At 34.3% G+C, this 18808-nt stretch overlaps 2 protein-coding genes and 1 long non-coding RNA gene across 5 annotated transcripts; 2 read left to right on the forward strand and 1 right to left on the reverse strand.

The window, feature by feature from the left end:
• The first annotated feature begins 298 nt into the window (after positions 1-298).
• LOC133039913 (uncharacterized) lies at positions 299-2704 on the forward strand. The gene is made up of 3 exons (XR_009688863.1): positions 299-437; positions 1294-1356; positions 2475-2704. It is a non-coding gene; the product is annotated as an uncharacterized LOC133039913 (long non-coding RNA).
• Positions 2705-4553: 1849 nt separating this feature from the next.
• Positions 4554-6842, forward strand: LOC115697917 (uncharacterized). 2 transcript variants are annotated; one of them, XM_030625088.2, is made up of 3 exons: positions 4554-5042; positions 5255-5352; positions 5769-6842. In XM_030625088.2, the coding sequence occupies exons 1-3, from the start codon at positions 4908-4910 to the stop codon at positions 6331-6333; spliced, it is 798 nt and encodes a 265-aa protein (XP_030480948.2). In that variant the 5' UTR covers positions 4554-4907; the 3' UTR covers positions 6334-6842. The 2 variants fall into 2 exon arrangements, with proteins under 2 accessions (XP_030480948.2, XP_030480949.2); XM_030625089.2 differs by having other exon boundaries at positions 4573-5042; positions 5286-5347.
• Positions 6843-12200: 5358 nt separating this feature from the next.
• LOC115697915 (uncharacterized) lies at positions 12201-15217 on the reverse strand. 2 transcript variants are annotated; one of them, XM_061119027.1, is made up of 8 exons: positions 14907-15217; positions 14602-14742; positions 14121-14268; positions 13821-13910; positions 13202-13256; positions 12952-13074; positions 12641-12697; positions 12201-12559 (listed from the first exon to the last, which is right to left on the reverse strand). In XM_061119027.1, exons 1-8 carry the CDS (start codon positions 15032-15034, stop codon positions 12435-12437), a joined length of 867 nt encoding a protein of 288 aa, XP_060975010.1. In that variant the 5' UTR covers positions 15035-15217; the 3' UTR covers positions 12201-12434. The 2 variants fall into 2 exon arrangements, with proteins under 2 accessions (XP_060975010.1, XP_060975011.1); XM_061119028.1 differs by lacking the exon at positions 12201-12559 and having other exon boundaries at positions 12695-12800; positions 14907-15188.
• Between the last annotated feature and the right edge of the window lie 3591 nt (positions 15218-18808).

Here is an 18808-nt window from a genome sequence, read left to right on the forward strand (position 1 = left end):
GTGCCTATGTTGTCTTTTCAGGTGTGTTATGACAGGTTGGCGCGGTATAGTCACAATCGGGAATTTCGGGCCGAACCGGGTTCGGGCCCGAAATGCAATTGGATGGAATGAATTGGCATTTTATTTGATATTTGATAATCTGAATTTTATTTGGTATTAAATATGCATGGAATGACAAAAATACCCTTGTGAGGGTGAATATGTGTGCTTTGGCCCTAAGGGCATTTTGGTCTTTTGACCTTATTTAATTTATTCTAGTAAAAGCTGAATTTTGAGTTAATGAGATGAAAATTCTGGAATTCCCTTCCCCATAACCCTCTCTCTCTCAAACCCTCTCCTTATTCTAGCTTTGATTTTGATGGGAATTGCTTGTTTTGGAGCTTGGAGTTTGTGGATTAGTGAGCTTGAAAGTGAAGGAAGTTTTAGCTAAACTTGAGGTAGCTTTTTCAGATTTTAATTTTGACTTCCTTGCTGAATTTTCTTGATGATGGAACATGATTTTGGTTGTTGAAAGTGTATGTTGCATGAGGTGTTATTCTCTTGTTAGTTTGAGTTTGTTGTGTTTGAATTCTTGGTAAATGATTGTTTGATCTCTAGGTAAGAATTCTAGGGTTTTCTCTTATCTTGAACTCAGGCTATTGTTGGTAATTATGGTTGAAAAATTGATGGAGTTGTTGGGTTCGAAGCTCTTGTTCAAGAGCTTGAATTTTACAAGTTTGGAACTTGATTTTTTTATACTTTTGGGCAATCTGAATTTTGAGTTTAATATGTGATTTTGATGCATGAAATATGTGTTTTAGACCCTATAATATTTGCTAGCTGCTGTAAGTGGATTAATTGTGATTTTGGATGTGAAAAGCAAGCTTGAGTTCATGGAACTCAAGCTTGGTGCTTTAATGGCACTTTTTGATTTTTAGTGCAATTGTTGGGTTTAAGTTGTGGAATATGTTTATTATGACATATATTGATGCTCTGGAAAGTTTGGGAATGTTTGGGGATGATTTGAGTGAGTTTTGGGGGTTTAAAGATTGAGAAATTTCGTGTTCTCTGCCCAGACAACCGGAATTCCGGTTGGTTCATCCGGAATTCCGGTTGGAGTTCATCGGGAAATGCTGAATTTTGTTTCGGCCATAACTTTTGACTCGGGACTCCGTTTGGGACGTTCTTTATACCGTTGGAAAGCTCTTTTTGAGCTCTATGTGATTCTCTATATTTGAAATGCCATGAATTTATTTTATGAATGTGAAATCAGGGGTTAACCCTATTTGTGAAAATCCCGGATTGTGTGACTAGGATTACCGGCACCTGGTCAGGAGCACCCGGGGATTCGGAATCTCTGCCTTTGCGGGACAACAGGTAAGACAGTAGTTGCACGTAGAGATATGCACGGTGGTGCTTATATTGAATATTATATTGGTGATAATTAGAAACCGAGATTAGGGTTATTACCCTAAAGTGAGCGGTTTAATGGCCTAGGGTTATTACCCTAGTAATTATTAATGTGTAAATGCTATGCCATGCTAAATATATTGTAATAAAGAATTATGCGCACAAGGCATAATTAAGTTAGACTCGGTAAATTAGTACCTTGAGTTTGATAGTAATGCAGTCTAGGGTTATTACCCTAGAATTTATGTCAAGGTAAGAAAGTCATGTACAATAATATTGCTAATCAAGTGAAAGCATGAATTAGGGTTATTAGTCTTTATAAGTGTTATTTTGAGCATGCAATAATATGTTATATGAGAGACTATTTGGTATGCAAGTTAGGGTTATTACCCTAAGATTTTATATGTTACAGTGTATATGGAATGTATGTATATATATATATATATATCAAGAGTTATGTGTATAAGACATAACTTGGTTAGACCTGGTATATATTATCAGGATAAACCACTGAAAGAACGTAATGTATGGATTACGTAAATATATATGAATAGAGTTATGCGAGCAAGGCATAACCAGGTTAGACTCGGTAATTATAACCGAGATAAACCTTACTAAGGCCTTATTGTAAATAGACGTGTGAGCGTAACACGTAGGTCTATGCCACATAGACATATATAGACGTGTAAGAGCAACACGTAGGTCTATGCCACATAGACATATATAGGCGTGTGAGCGTAACACGCAGGTCTATAGCAAATAGACAAATAGTGCAGTGGCACCATTAACTATGTGATAAATATATATGTTGAGATTAAGGGTTATGCGTTCAAGGCATAATCAGGTTGGACTCGGTAACAAGAACCGAGATGAACTGTTCTAAGGCCTTATTGTATTTAGACGTGTGAGCGCAACACGTAGGTCTACGCCACGTAGACATAAATAGGCATGTGAGCGCAACATGCAGGTCTGTGTCACACAGACAAATTTGAATGGCATTGTTGTTTATATTATATGATGAGCATATTGTTGATATGTTTTATACTGTCTTGCTGGGCTTGGCTCACGGGTGCTCTGCTGTGCAGGAAAGGGTAAGACTATTGCTCATCAGCCATGAGTGCAGGAGCTGGGCGAAGAATGTACATGTCCGGGCCATATCAGACCAAGCGGGTTAAGGGTCTATCAGTGATGAACTTTTGAATTCTATTTTGCCGTTTAGGTCGGCTAGGAATAAATGACTTGTAATGGCGTTTGTAAATATTTTTGGGATCCCAACTATTTTGACAAGTTTAAATATATTACAAGTTTATTTTCAGTCTGTTTAATATAAAAGTTTAAATTCTGCGCTATTTTAATTAGTATTCCTGATTAGGGGATTAGGGTTTTATAAGCATTTTGGGTAGCGTGCCTAATTATTTAGGGCGTTACAATTATATTCTACTGTGCTAACGACACTATAATCATGAACAAATATATATTTATATATGTTCTGGACTTAATAGAATTTATACATTAGACACAATCATGTGAACCATGCAACATAGAATGATTTCTGATCTTTATTAATTAGTATATCTGATTATTTTGAAATGAATTTTATTTAGGGTGCAAAACCCAACATCTTTTAGCGTTTCTCTTATTATCATACCAAACAACACAAAGGAAAGCAACTATCCTCTCCATCCTCTCTAAACTCTCCTTCCATCCAACTCTTCCTCATTCCTACCAAACATAGCCTTTAAGTTTTTTTTTTTTTTTTTTTTTGAAGAAAAGACGTTAATATTAAATGAAAAAGTTAGACCTCAGGTCATTACAAGAAACATTCGAAGGTATTTTGCTTACATTCAACCAACCATATTGATGGTGGGTAAAAGCCCACTTAGCCACATTATGGGCTACACTATTACAAGTCCGAATAACATTAGAAAAAATACACCCCGCAAATAAAGAAGAAGTACTTAAACAGTGACTTGAGTAGTTGGCAATTTCCCATCTAGATTCTAATCCATTAAGAGAGATGATAACCACCCGAGAGTCACTTTCAACAATAACAAAATAGCACCCCTTCTTTGCTGGCTTCTCCAAAGCTAAACAACAAGCAGTCGCCTCTCCACAGAGAGCATCAGTAAAATCAAGGCTTGACGTAACTTCCCAACAAACCATCCCCATATGATTTCTTTCAACGGTACCAATGCACATATGTTTCATCCCCACTCTAACATCACAATTCAGTTTGATCCAGTCCATCGGGGGAGGTCGCCAAACATCCATTTGGCTCAGAGTGAGAGAAGGAATGATAACAACTCTATCATATGTGTAACAAAAGGAAATAGAGTCAATATAGTATTTAATGTTACCTAGATTATCAGTATGTACCTAATCGTTTCGTGCCCGCCAAATGGTGTCCACCACAATAGAAGCGTACAAAAACCCCTTATCCACATCAATGCCCCTATCTTTTTGACTCCAAATGAATTTGACACAGTCTCACATACAAATACCAGAGTCTAAATTAGGGAAAATATCCCATGGGGAATACTGCCATAAGTGAAAGGCCAGATTGCTTCGAAGGAAAAGATGCTCCATAGTTTCATTCTTGCTTCCATAAACAGGGCACATGAGGTTATCAATACAAAATCTTGCACTCAGAATGGAACGAACTAGAAGTGCGTTTGAGAGGATACTCTACCACAAAATCTTATGACACTCTAAAAGTTTACTTTTCCAAAACTTATTCCAGAGAGACAACACACTGAGGGGCTCGATCAAGAGCTTGGACTAAATAGGTAAATTTACACGAAAAGGTACCTCTCCTTTCTTTTGTCCAAACCCAAGAATCCCTACACCTCCCTACGAGTCTTTCTCATTTCAAAATGGCAGCAACGGTACCATGATCAAACAAGTAGTTAAGTTTTTGGAGTCTCAATTCCTATTTTTAGTCAAAAGATTCACAACCCAAACAAAACCACAAGAAGGATAACCTTTAAGTTGCACTTTAATATCTTAGTTAAATATTTTACTATAAAAATATATATTACCTTATGTTTTGTATGAAATAAGATTATTGGACCACTTCATTTATCAGTACTTCATCTGCCACATCATATATCAAATAATAAACAAAAATATATTTATATATATAATAAAACTGAAAATAATAAAAATGAAAAGAACTAAATAAATAATTAAATAATAATAATAAAAATTCTCTTTTTCTTTCTGCCTCACGATGAACATGAGAACACTCTAGGAGAACAGCTTCGTATCAGAGTCAAAGCTGGTTTCTGAAAAATTAGACAATTGGGATTTGGGAGTGAACAAACAACAATCTCAAATCAATCGCCCAAGAAAAAAAAAGTCAAATTTTTATCATCTCAAATAAAAATTCTCGTATAACTTTTCACCTGGGGTTGTTTAATTTCAAAAATTCAACAACTTCGGATGTTGAAGAAAAATTCCAGATAGATCTGATGGTGTGGATCTTGTTGTTGTTCTTAGAAAAATTTCTATATTAAATAATGGGCCCAGATTCAAATGCAGCTGCAGCATCATCCTCATCAACGACATTGTCTCCAGGAGCCAAGCGAAGCAGAGATCCCGAAGATGAAGTTTACGTCGACAATTTGCACTCTCACAAACGTTATCTTAGCGAGGTATGTTGTTGCCCTTGTCTTTTTTGAGTTTTTATTTGGAAATTGACAAAAAGTACAAAACAATTTTAATACCCAATTGGGAAAATGGTAAGCAAGTTTGTTATTATAATTTAATTCATAAAAGCTGTAAAAAGTTCACATTTTTCGTTTCCTTGTTGGGTAGTTTTAGCTTAATTGAAGCTCAGTTTCTTAAAGCTTGTTTTCTTGTGTAGATAATGGCTTCTAGTTTGAATGGTTTGACAGTTGGAGACCCACTCCCTGAAAATCTCATGGAATCTCCTGCCAGATCAGAAGGCAATGTATATGTAAGGTAATTGGAGTGTTTTGTAAAAATAAAATAAAGTTTATTAGCAAAATAACCATGGATAACGACCATAAGTTACACTGTGCGACCACAAAACGACCATCTTGACATGGTCGCGTAGAGTAAATTAAGTGTGGTTATTTTGTAAATTTTACTATTTCACATTGTTAGTTTGGCAAATTTTCCGGTGATTCAATTCATTACTTCTAGTTTGGATTCTCTATTTACTGCTTTCTATACTTTTGTATGATATACAATGTTATCTGTATTTTGGTAAAGTAGCAAAATGATAGCTATTCCTAATGAACATGTGTTTGTAAGATGTGAACCGTTCTGTTCTGTGATTTCTATCCTTGCTTGTGTTTGAGTCATAGAAATTTCGTCTATTATGTATAAAGTTACTGAATGAACTCTGCTATTAGGGATGAATTCTCATTGCAATACTCACCAATGTCAGAAGACTCGGATGATTCTCGGTTTTGTGATGCTCCATTAAGCACTACTTCTTCCCAACCAGAGAGTGCCCCCTCTAGTCCAGTCTCACCATATAGGTATAACAAACCACTTAGTGGTTTTCATTCTGTTCCTTCAACGAGTCCACATTCACAACATTCATATGGATGTGCTCTTGCTACCATAACTTGCTCACAACCTCGACAACGAAGCTCAGATTCTGATGGGCGGTTCCCATCATCTCCTAGTGATATTTGTCACTCGGCTGATTTGAGGAGGGCTGCACTATTACGGTCTGTACAAATGAGAACACAACCTCTTGGCCCGTCGTCCCACTTTGAATTGTCATTTAGTTCGGAGCCTGAACATAATATAGAACAGGAAGAAGAACGACCGTGCTCCTATATGAAATCTTCAGACGATGAGAGGGAGTTTCATATTGAGTCAATGACTATTTCTGATCCCGAGTGCAGTCGTGAGAAGCCATGCAGGGTGTTGAATATGGATGTGAAAGAAGACCATTCTGTGGATTAGCTAAAAGCATAGAGCTTTGTCATTCTTCTTGAGAAATAAGGTCAAGTTCAAGACCTTGCTACTTCACAAGTGTTGGTTTCATGTGATAAAATGCTGGAATGCCAATTTTATATACTCTGCACAAAAGGGTGGGGCAATGGCTGAAACGCTTTGCGGACGACTATTTCTAGCTAGTTGAGGGGTTTCTTTTCGCTGTTTAGGATGCCGGGTTGGTTGGCTTGCTCGATCTTTTTTCTCAAGTTGCCAGCAACCAAGGGTATCGTTGGCTTGTTCGACCTTTTTTCTTAAGCCAACAGTAACTTGTTCTCGATTTCTGTTGTAAATGAATGCTGTAAATTTGTGTTTCTCATTCGAGGTCAATTGTTGCTTCATTTTCTCCTGATTTATGATTGTTTTCACACGAGTGTGAAGTTTGATTTAGAATATCCTTTGTTTTTTGCAAGCTGACCGTAACTTGTTTGTAATTTCTCTTGTAAATGAATGCTTTAGATTTATGTTTCTGCATTAAATGTCAATTGTTGCTTTATTTACTCCTGATTTATAAAAGTTTTGAGTGTGAAGTTCGACTTAGAACAATAGTTATTAGATACACTAACAAACTAGTTATACTTATGTTTGGTAATTGTTTACGAAATTTTTGGAAACCGGTAAAATATTGTTATACTCGAAATTTAGTTACTTTTCAGAAGTTGACACGTGTCCAATAGAAGGAATACAAATTAATTCCAAACGATATAACGATAACGAGACATAAACTGCTTCGCATTACATATACATGCAAGAAGAGTACATTCATCCACTCGAGCAGAATAAGTGTATCAATATAAACTACCTCGCATTACATATAGCGAGAAGATCACCTCGCATTACAAAAGTCACAGTGAACACAAGGAGATTGATACATTCTCAACACTTACCATTTTTTATTATCAAGATGGACAAGGAAAATAACTCGAATCAGAGAGGATATAACCTTCTATGTTAACAATAACCATCTAAAGGATAAAACTAAAGAGTAGTTGAGTATTTATTCAGTATTATCCCACATGTAATTTAAATAAAACGTGGGGATTGTTCACGTTTCACGAACAAATATATTTAAATTAATCCCAAAAAGATAACTGTCATCCTATATTCTTATAAATAGGGGCAGATTCCATGGAAAATGACAACAAATTTGAGAGAGAATTACTATTATTCAAAATCAGATATTGTATTATGTACTCTAAAAATATCCTTAATAAAAAGGACTCGTAGAGTATGTAGATTTTAACTACAAAATTACGTAAAATTGCACTCTTTGACAATATAAAATTATATTTACAGAATTCTTTCTAGTAGTTCTTGATATAATCAATATAAGCAGTTTGCCCTCAAATTATTAGTTCATAATTAGCGTTGGTCAAAATATCGTTTTACTCTTCTAATTATTTCTTGATTCCTTACGTACCATTAATTTAATGTGAACAATTAATCTGTAATTTATTATAGATTTGGATCCAATTGTTAGCACTCCCAGAATTAACACTATAAGGGAACTAATATTCGATCCGTTAAGAAAACTTGGATTCTACTATTGTATAACATGTTTCCAACCACTCATGTTATTAAGCTCCCAAAATAAAAAGTTGTAAGAATCATCTTCTCTGAGAAATTTTAACGAGTAAATCAAAGAACTCAATGATCATGAGTTCATGTATACTCCGAATTCAAGTTGATCTACTATGATCATCATTATGATATGATAAACTCTTTTCATGGTAAACCACATGTTAATGAAAGATGTTTATAACATATTGGCCCAGTCATGCATAATCGAATTATACACACTTTTACTACATGTCTATCCACATGTGTGACCCGAATTAAAATCATACACGCTAGAAATATAGTGTATAGTAAACCGTATTTAGAGTTTCATATTAAAGATTCTTATTACTTTAATACACCAAATTAGCTTACCAAACTGGATATATGGCTTCCCGAAGGAACTCTACAGAGGTAAATTTTTCAACTTCCACCTTCACTGTTTCAGCCCAAACCAAATCTATTGGTCTTTGCTTCTGACGGATTGGATATGCATTTTCGTCAATGTTCAGAGCATGGCAGATAACGTGGGGACTAATCCCGATCATGTTAGAATGGCACCACGCCAGGACGTCATGATTTTCCTTTACTGTGGATACAATTTTTTCTTTGATGGCCGGAGGCAGATTTTGTCCTACCTTGATGACTTTGGTAGAATCTTCTTTATCAGTACATACTTCTTCTATCTCCTCCATTGACTCAATTATTCTTTCTACCCCCACTCGAGGTTCTAATTCATCTTCCTCCCTGATTATCCCCAATGTTGGATGGACAAGTGCTCTAGGAGCTTCTTCTTGATTCTTTTCATGGATCATAAATATTGTTCTGGCTGAGACACTATAACACTTTCTTGCACTTTTTCGATCGCCCTTTACAACTTTGATACTTCCATTATCACTTGAGAATTTTATGCATAGATGTCGAATGGAAGTTACAGCTCTAAAATCAACTAGAACTGCAAAAAAAAAGAAAAATAAAGTGACTTCGTCTCTTTGAGAAAATAGAATTAAATGACAGAGGGTGAAATGAAGTGTAGATGTGTCGAGTGTGGCAAAAAAGATTATCTTTAATTTTATAATTGTTATAAGATTTTATTTTATTTTTTGAAAAAAAAAAAAACTAAATCACTTGAACTAATCCTTGACTGACACACTTATTTGTCCCTTAAAGTATTGATAACAAGATTGAGTATATAATTACATTTAATTAGAGATCATTCTTATTATTTTTTATTATTAAGGTTATGGGTGTAATAATTTTAAATTATTAGGGTGCGTTTAGAAAGTCACAGTGTAATTGGATTTGTGTCTAATTAGAGGTAATTACACAGTTTGGCATGTTTGTCTGACCATGTAATTACACTGTAACTGTGTCATTAGAAGTAATTGAGGGGTTCCAATTACACACTCCAATTCTCATGGCCCCCCATGAGAATTGAATGTAATTACACTGTGTAATTACTAAAAACTTTTCATATTAAACATTAGCTATTAAAAAATATTAATATCCCATGTAATTACTAACTATTTTGCCAAACAAGATATTAGGAATTCATATGTAATTACCACCTCATATCCAAACACATTTTGTATTTTAAAATATAGTGTAATTACTACCCCTAGTAATTACCCTACTTAGTAATTACACAGTTACTTCCAAATACAAATGACTTTTATTACAAATATTTCAATAATTTAAGTGCAAAAAAAAATAATTTCTAAAAGATTCTTATTTACAAATTTTAAAAAAATTAATAAATAATTATTAGTAATTTAATTTTAAATATAATTAATTTTAATTAAGATTTTATAAGGAAATCAAATATGGAGTTACTATCAGATTACAAGTTATTTATTTATTTTAATTTTTATATTAATCACAATCATTTAATAGTGATCTAAAGACTAAAAAGAAATATAATTATGATGGTTACATATTTAATGTAACTATTAAAATCTTCTCCATTAATTATTTAAATTTATTAATATTTTATAAATTTTATTATTAATTTTCTATTTTTAGACAAATATCAATGATATATGTGAATTTTCTTAAATTTTATTGATATCAAAAATATCTTCAACATTTTCTTAAATTTATACTATCTATATTTCTAACAATATCAATATTTTACACTCAAAAATAATATATATATATATATAAATATATATATTTATTCTATATAAAATGTGCCTATATAACTGAAATTCTTAGTTTATGAAAAATTTATAGGTGACTTTTAATTTTTATTTAATAAAATAATAAAATACTATTTATATATAATAAAATACTAATAAAATAAATTCTATTAATATTTAAACTAATATTAAATATTTTAAAAAGAAAACAACTAGGATTAATCTCAAAAATAGCTTGCAAAAACACACACGTTAAAATTAGATAAAATTAGTACGTTAAAATTCAATACAATTTTATTACTTAGTTATTATTAAATAAAAGATATAATTTATTTCATATATCAAAAACATTAAAAAGCTTGCAAAAATACACACGTTATTAATCTAAAAACACAAATAACAATTATTAATTTTAATTTATATCTTTAAGATATTATTATTATTATTTCAATCATTTTGGTGAGTAATTTTGTTTTATATAATAAGAATGGTACTGGCCTACATCACTTTTGGAAGTTTTGAAGAGTGACATTTAAATTTTTGTAGCTGTTTCATTTCTAGCATTAGATAATATTTCATACTGAGATTAATGTTGGTAGCTTTCGGTGCATTAGCAGATCTAAGAGAAGCAAATTCCAGCAGCAAGTATTCTCGACTGTTATTGCTGGTTTAGTGTATTTCATATGGCAGCAAAGAAATGAGATTTTATGGCAGCAGAACCCGAAGAATTTACACATAGGAGCTTAAATGGCAAATCAAAACAAGAATTTCTTGTGTATTAACAAAGAAAATCAATCAAGAAAATAGGAGGTGATTTGATTGCTTGTAAATATTGTTATGTATAGATAATTTGCATCCTTTCATAGGTGTGCTTAGATTGTAAAAAAGAAGTTTGTGAATTAAATTCATTGATTCATCAAAAAAAAAAAAAAAAAAATTGTTGGTAGCTAACAGGTTTCTACAGAAGTCCTCCAACTCTCTTTCATTCATTTTTTTGAAGTGTCCATGAAGCTGAATTCCAAGGCTTGTATAGTCTTTTAGTGTTGCTGTTTCTCTTAACCTCAAAAAGCTCAAGAATTCTACAAAGTTCACGAATTTGGTGAGTGAAAATTATCCAAACTATTGAGTTGTTGGGCTGCATTGGATCAGCCAACTTGGTGTTTGATTATTCTGTACCAACCCCATCTCACATGCTTCTTACCGACTCAAACTCCGACAACCACATATCCCTCAAAAAGGAATTTAAAAGTTGTTCCTTGTCACACCTACGTGAGGAATCATCTTGAATCTATATAGTGATTTTTTGGGTTGGTTTGCTGTCTCCGACTCTACCTTTTTGATTCGTATATTTGTTTGTATTTTATGTAATTTGTTTTTGAAATTTTCATGAACTTATGTTTCTTAGGTTGTATGATTTGGGTTCTGTTGCTATAGTCATTATTTCACTAATTTGGGATTCGAAATTTAGAAGAAAGTACTGTTAAATTCTTTTACCTCATTTCTTTAGTATGCACGTAAATTTTTTCTAGTATATATAAATATATATATATCAATATTTTCTTCCTTACGCTACGAAGTGGTGCCTAACAAATGGTTAGTAGTATTTTATAAAAAAATGATTACATTGAATTATAAAATTTAAAATTTAATTACACTAAATAGTAATAAAATATGTCCTTTTTAGCATTTCTTTTCTCATTTTGAATTTTTTTTAGTGACATTTGTGCATGGCAACTGTTTTGAAAACATACGTACGCTCTCAAAAACATAACATAATTATCAAAATTTTATAAAGTCCATTTAGTACGCCGTATTATACCATATTATAATGTATAGTATTATATTGAATCGTATTTTATACAATATTTTTGTATAAAACTATATGTTTTATTAACTTTTAAGGGCACTTAAATATATAATATTTTAATATAAATTAAAGTTTAATATAGTATTATATAAAAATATGATATATAATCCAATTCAATATAATACAATACGATCTAATACGACGTTTCACACGAGCCCATAATTTACAAATTTTCACTAGTTAAATTCACAGATGAGAGAGAAAAAAAAAAATAATTCCATGATATTGACAAAAAATTCAAGCTTAAACATGTCAACAATGCTACAAAAAATATATACAAGCATCATGGAAATTGTATTCAAATTCAATGATCATTTTACTAATTCACAAAAAATTCAAATTCAAGCTCATCTATATATGTCAACAACCATAACAAATAAATACAAGAATCATAAAAATTGATTTCTTCATTTCATTTCAACTGAGGAAGGAAAACTGAGTGAACCTTTAACCTAATGAGAAGCTCAAGCACCACAGTTGATCATATCAAAGTGAGTATTATCATAAGATTAAAAAGGAATGGGCTGTCTATCAGGCCATGATTCTATCTTTTCAAAGTACTTGACAGGTATAACACCATCTATTCCTTCACTCAAGATCACCTTGTTGTCTGAGATGTAGAGCTTCATACCCTCTTCCTCAAAATCAAGATAAACAATCAGAGATCAATCACAATATAATCAACTTAAATATTCATCATTCATCATTGACTCACCTTTCAAAGCTTTCTTCACATCAAGATAGATCAAGACTTCTACATTTCGCCTGATACCTGACAATCGAAATCATGTTGGTGATTATAGCACAATCATGTTTTGCCTTGTGCTCTACTAATATACTGTCTCATGTGAGCTAACAGACTGTCACTGTAACACCTTCAAAGTTCTAAAATGTCAGAATTTGCTGTCCTTAATGTGCATGTAGAATAAACAGTGGCCTTAGGAAGCATTTAAGGGGGCCAACCAGAAGAAAGTTTAGATTTGGCATACACAAATGGAAATGTGACAAATGTCAAATGTATATTACCACTAATGACTTCGCCTTCTGTTGGCAAGCCACGAGAGAAGTGGATGTGTAATCTTTTCATGCGGTTGAGACCCGACTGTAAAATGGATTCCAAATTCTTCCTGTAAGTTCCATGCACACACACTGCAAATCAGAAGCAAAGAGAAACAGTTAGCCAAACAAAAAGGTTAATTACTGACTCAAGGGTATTCTCCTTAACTAATAGGTTTGACTTGATACAACATGTTAAGAAAGAAAGAAAGAAAAAAACCTGGAATTTCTTCAGCTGATACTATGGCTTGCAATAACTTTTCTGTCTCAACTGTCTGCAAGGTAAAAATGAAAAATCAAACGATATTGTTAGTGCAAATTACTGTTTCCCATTTTTGGACAATTTGTTAGTGCAGCAGATAAGAAAAGTTTAATGTTGTGCACAAAAAATGGCAATTCAGACTCTAATTGTTAAGGTGGCAAAAAAATGGAATGGAATGAAACAATTTTTATTCCATTCTTTTGTTTGGTTGCATTTTAAAATACTAGAATATCATTCCAATGGAATGACTTTTCCATCAATTTGGTGGAATGACTATTTCATTTTGAAATGGAAGGAATCGCCATTCCTATTCCTATTCACATTCTCATTCTCATTCATATATTTTTATTCCTTCCAACCAAACGTCACCTAAGTTCAGTGATACAAATATGCAGTTAAAGGAATAGCTTACAGCAAAACAGAAGTTAAATAATGCTATAGGAAATGTGTAAATGACATGAGGAAGCATAAGATGATCTAGAACTATCCCTTCAACAAAAAGGCATTTACATTAGGTGAAAGTAATAACCAAGAGTTAATTTTAAACACAAAAAAGCATGGGAAGAAGATATATCACCGTTACAGAGTGGCCTTGATTTGCCCGTATAAAAAGCTCTCCGTTTTCTTCTAGGAGACTAAACCGCTGCTTATTATCCTTCCGTACAGCCTAAAAAAACATCAAGTTCTTCCTTCAGACATTTCATGCAACAGAAATGGATATAACAACATGAAACATTGTGACCTAGCAAAACCGTTTCAAGTACTCGAACCTCAGACCTTGACGATTAAACTAAACAATAATATAACTAAACATGAACAACAAGGTATCCACTCCTCCATTTCCAACACAAATGGAAATTAATCCTTGAACACTGACCTCCCTAACATCATCAACTGTATGTGATCTTAAAGGAATATGGGCAAATGTCTTCATATTCAGCTGTAAAATATCATTGACCTTCACAAATCCATCACTTCGCATACTCAAATTCAATTCAGATGACATATGGCGCAAAATACGAGTCCTAGAGAAAAATATAACAGTGAGCATATAAGAATTACGAGTCCTAGAGAAAAATATAACAGTGAGCATATAAGAATTAAAGGGCTAGAAAAAGATAACAGAACAAAATGCTCTTCAATTGCATAAGCAGAAAAATTCTCCCCCTCTTCAGTAGAAATTTTACATTTACTAAAACTAAGCATTTGCATTAAACCCCATAAAATTAAATTTCTTTTCCTATCTGTAATGGGTCATGGAATCCATGAAATTCATGTTCAATAATAATGATCATTTTGAGGAAAACATAAGTAAGCAAAGAACATATAAAGATATAAGCAGGTAATTAGATTCTTACATTAATCTACCAAGTGCATCAATCTTATCTTTACCAGAGCCAGAGCCACTGCCACCACTTCTTCCTCTTCCTCCTCCTCCACCACGACCTCTTGATCTTTCCCTATCACTCTTTATTTCCATATCTCTTCCGCTGCCACCACTAATATAAATATATATAATTTCATATTCAAAAATGCCAAAACAAGAAAAAAGAAAAATTGATGAGAAATTGGGCACAACAAACAGAAAAGCAATTAAGGGCATCAAACAAAAAGATTACTTTTTTTCATCAACTGAGAAAGAAAGAAAGGGAAGGTAGCTAACCTTGGGTTAGAACGAGAAGCAAAGGATGCGAAAGAAGAGCGGGCGGTGGGCGCAGTGGTTGGAGAAGAGAAAAGTAGAGGGAAGTGGCGTAGAAATCGTGTACTATTGCAGGCAATGGAACCCCGCATCAATATCAATGATCAATCCCAATCCCAATCACTTCCTTCTCCCTCCACACTTTCTGGGTTTTCCTCCAATTCCCAATTTTGATTACTCCTTCTGTAACTCTTTCAATATTAACGTTTATTTATATTGCACAAGCAATGAAACTTTATTTTCATTGTTGGAGATAAATAATGTTTATGTAATTGATCATAGTTTTTCCACAATTACATTTTTATTATATATAAATAATACGATAAGAAGAGAATTACATCAAACTAACACAGGAAATAACAAATAACATCAAAATAATATATCAATAAAAAAAATTCAACAATAAATTAACAAAAATACAACATAAAATGCCTAGAATGATCAATGGTTTATAATATGTTAAGATGATGAATGATGAATTATAATGACTACAAATGGACTTTTTTTAAAAGATAAGAAAATATATAAAGGTTCAAAAATATGATGAATCATGTAAGAAAATACTACATGAAAATACCACAAGCACAAGAATACTTAGATCAAGATGTAACTAACTACCGCTTTCACCTGTGTTTTGCGGTATGGTCTTATGACCTGTGTTTGCTCTGTTCTTTAGTCAGTTGTTAAAAGTGTGTTTTTGTTTTTTCTGGGATTCTTGTTGCACGCTTGGGATGGCAGATCAGGATATCATGGAGATGGAAAATGAGTGTGATCATATCACTCTAACTGGAGGAGATGAAGATGACGGGGGACTGTTATACGATACGAATGACAAAGATTTGACGGAGTTCGATGATCGTTGGTGCTTAGTGGGTAGATTTCTTACTGAACGTTCTTTGGATTTCATGGCTATGCAACACAAAATGGCTTCGTTGTGGCGTCCTGGGAGAGGTATGTTTGTAAAGGAATTAGATGAGAACTTGTATCTATTTCAATTCTATCATACGATCGACATTGAAAGAGTGGTGGAGGGCAGCCCTTGGACTTTTGACAGAGTTCCACTAATTTTTTCAAGGCTCAAGGAGGGTGAAATACCAAGATCTGTGGTACCAAACACTCTGGATTTTTGGATACAATTACATGGTATGTCAACTGGTTTCATGTCTGCAAAGGTGGTTAAGGATATTGGTAACTATGTTGGTACGTTCGTAGAGGCAGATAAAAATAATTTTCTGGGAATGTGGCGCGACTATCTCCGGGTCCGAGTTTCTGTTCGAGTGGATCTCCCTTTGAAGCGAAGAATGAAGCTTGAGAAGAAAGGAGGAGAACTGTGCTACGCCAATTTCAAATACGAAGACCTTCCAACGTTCTGCTTCATATGTGGCATTCTTGGACACTCTGAAAAATTCTGTCCAAAACTTTTTGATACTCCACCACATTTGATCAAGAAACCGTATAGCTTGGAGTTAAAAGCCATGCCACGAAGGAGACAACACACGATTGGTGCGAAGTGGCTTCGACAAAGTTTCATGGCTAGAGGAAAAGACTCAGGTGACTGTGCTCAGGGTGAACCGTCGGGGAAGGGCTCAACATCAGGGGGCATTAATGGCGGCTTCAATCAAGGCAGGAAGATTGATACCCCACGATCTGTGGGAGTTGATGGAGGCAATCAAGGAGTAGAGTTTGGCAGAAATAATGGTAAATTTTCCATTAATTCCAATGGATCGGCTACCCATTATGAGGCAAGAGAAATGAGCATGAATGGGGATATCAATGATGATCTGGATGGTGATTTAATTATCCTTGATTCTAAAAGGAAAAGACTTGCTGAGAGTTTAAAAAGTGGGCCGAATGAATGTGGGCCAAATGCATGTATTGGGGAGGGTAATAATATTATCAATGTTAGTGAGACAAAAAACTTTGTTGGGGCGGGCTCTGTTGCACAGGCCCGCCAAGAATTATGAATGTTCTGAGCTGGAATTGCCGTAGGCTTGGGAACCAGCGGACTTTTCAATTCCTTAAAGAGTTAGTGTCTCAAAAGAAACCCAATTTTATTTTTTTATGTGAAACCAAATGTAATAAAGCTAGAATTGATTTTGTGGGCCGATTGTTGGGCTTTGAAGGAATTTTTTCGGTTGAGGCTATTGGGAGGAGTGGTGGTCTTGCTTTATTTTGGAAAAATACCAATGAAGGTAGAATCATTGGTTTTTCTCAACATCATATCGATTTTTATGTGGAAATCAGTGGTGAGCCACAATGGAGACTAACGGGGGTGTATGGTGAACCTCAGAGAGATCGAAGGGAAGATACATGGAATTTACTCAAGTCGTTGGTGAGACCTACCAATGTTCAGTGGTGTGTAATAGGTGATTTAAACAATGTTCTCAGTCAAAGTGACAAGAGAGGAGGACTTCCATATCTGACTTGGTTGATCTCTGGTTTCGAACAGACCCTCCAAGATTGCAACTTGGTTGACATGGACATTGTTGGATACCCGTATACATGGGAGAAAGGGAGGGGAACTTCTAGGTGGATTGAAGTGAGACTCGACCGTGCCCTTGTTTCTTCAGGTTGGTTTCAAACTTTCCCTCAATCTCGTCTTTTGAATATTGAAACTTCAACATCAGACCATAATCCTATTTTCCTTGAGTTTGTGATTCCTGAACATTTTATTCCTAATCGGCGCTTTCGCTTTGAAAACGCCTGGCTTAAGGAGCCCATGTGTTTGGAAATTGTGGCTGAGTGCTGGAATGATGCTAGCCGTGTGTCTGTGGTTGAGAAAATTGCTTCTTGTGCTGAGAGTTTATCTAAATGGGGGCCTAGTGTTACTGGAAATTTCAAGAAGAGAATAAATAAATGTCGTGCTGAGTTGAAGAAATTGAAAAACAATAGAGACACTCTTGCTGTCCGACGTTATATGGAGGTAAAAAAAGAGCTTTTTTTAGTTCTTGATCAGAAGGAAGCGTTTTGGAAGCAGAGAGCAAAGCAATTCTGGTTGAAGCAAGGGGATCAAAATAGCAAATACTTTCATAGAGCTGCCAGCAATCGTCGAAGCTTCAATCAAATCTCAAAGCTCAGAGATTCTAGTGGTAATTGGACGGATTGGGATCATGGCCTTGCCGATGTAGTGGTAGACTATTTTTCCTCTCTATTTAGTGAATCAAACTTGAGTAGTGATGAAGTGGTTCAGTGTATTCAAAGGAAAGTCACCACTCAGATTAATGAAGATCTCCACCAAGCTGTGTCAGCCGAAGAAGTGAGAAAGGCGGTTTTTAGTATGCACCCTGACAAGAGCCCTGGCCCGGATGGTATGACACCGACTTTTTATCAAAAATGTTGGGACATTATCCAGACAGATGTCATAGCTGCTGTTCAGAACTTCTTCACTTCGGGTGAGTTTGATCAAGGGTGTGGGGATGCCAATGTCGTTTTGATTCCAAAAAAGAAAACCCCTGAAAGCATGGTTGATCTGAGGCCTATTGCTTTATGTAATGTTTTGTATAAAATTATCACTAAAGTAATGGCTAACCGAATGAAACCTTATATGGATCACATTGTCTCAGAATCTCAGAGCGCTTTTATACCAGGGAGACTAATAACTGATAATATCTTGGTCTCTTTCGAAGTGCTTCACTATTTGAAGAGGAAAAGGAAAGGTAAGGATGGTTTCATGGCCTAAAACTCGACCTTAGTAAAGCTTATGATCGCATTGAATGGAATTTTCTGGAGTCAGTGTTAAGGAAGATCGGCTTCTCAGAATCATGGATTTCCTTGGTGCTAAAATGTGTTAACTTGGCAAAATACAATGTAGTTCATGGTGGAAGAACAATGGGTCCGATTACCCCTACTCGCGGCATTCATCAAGG

This window comes from Cannabis sativa, chromosome 7, assembly GCF_029168945.1.
Source record: "Cannabis sativa cultivar Pink pepper isolate KNU-18-1 chromosome 7, ASM2916894v1, whole genome shotgun sequence".
In the NCBI taxonomy this organism is placed as follows: domain Eukaryota; kingdom Viridiplantae; phylum Streptophyta; class Magnoliopsida; order Rosales; family Cannabaceae; genus Cannabis; species Cannabis sativa.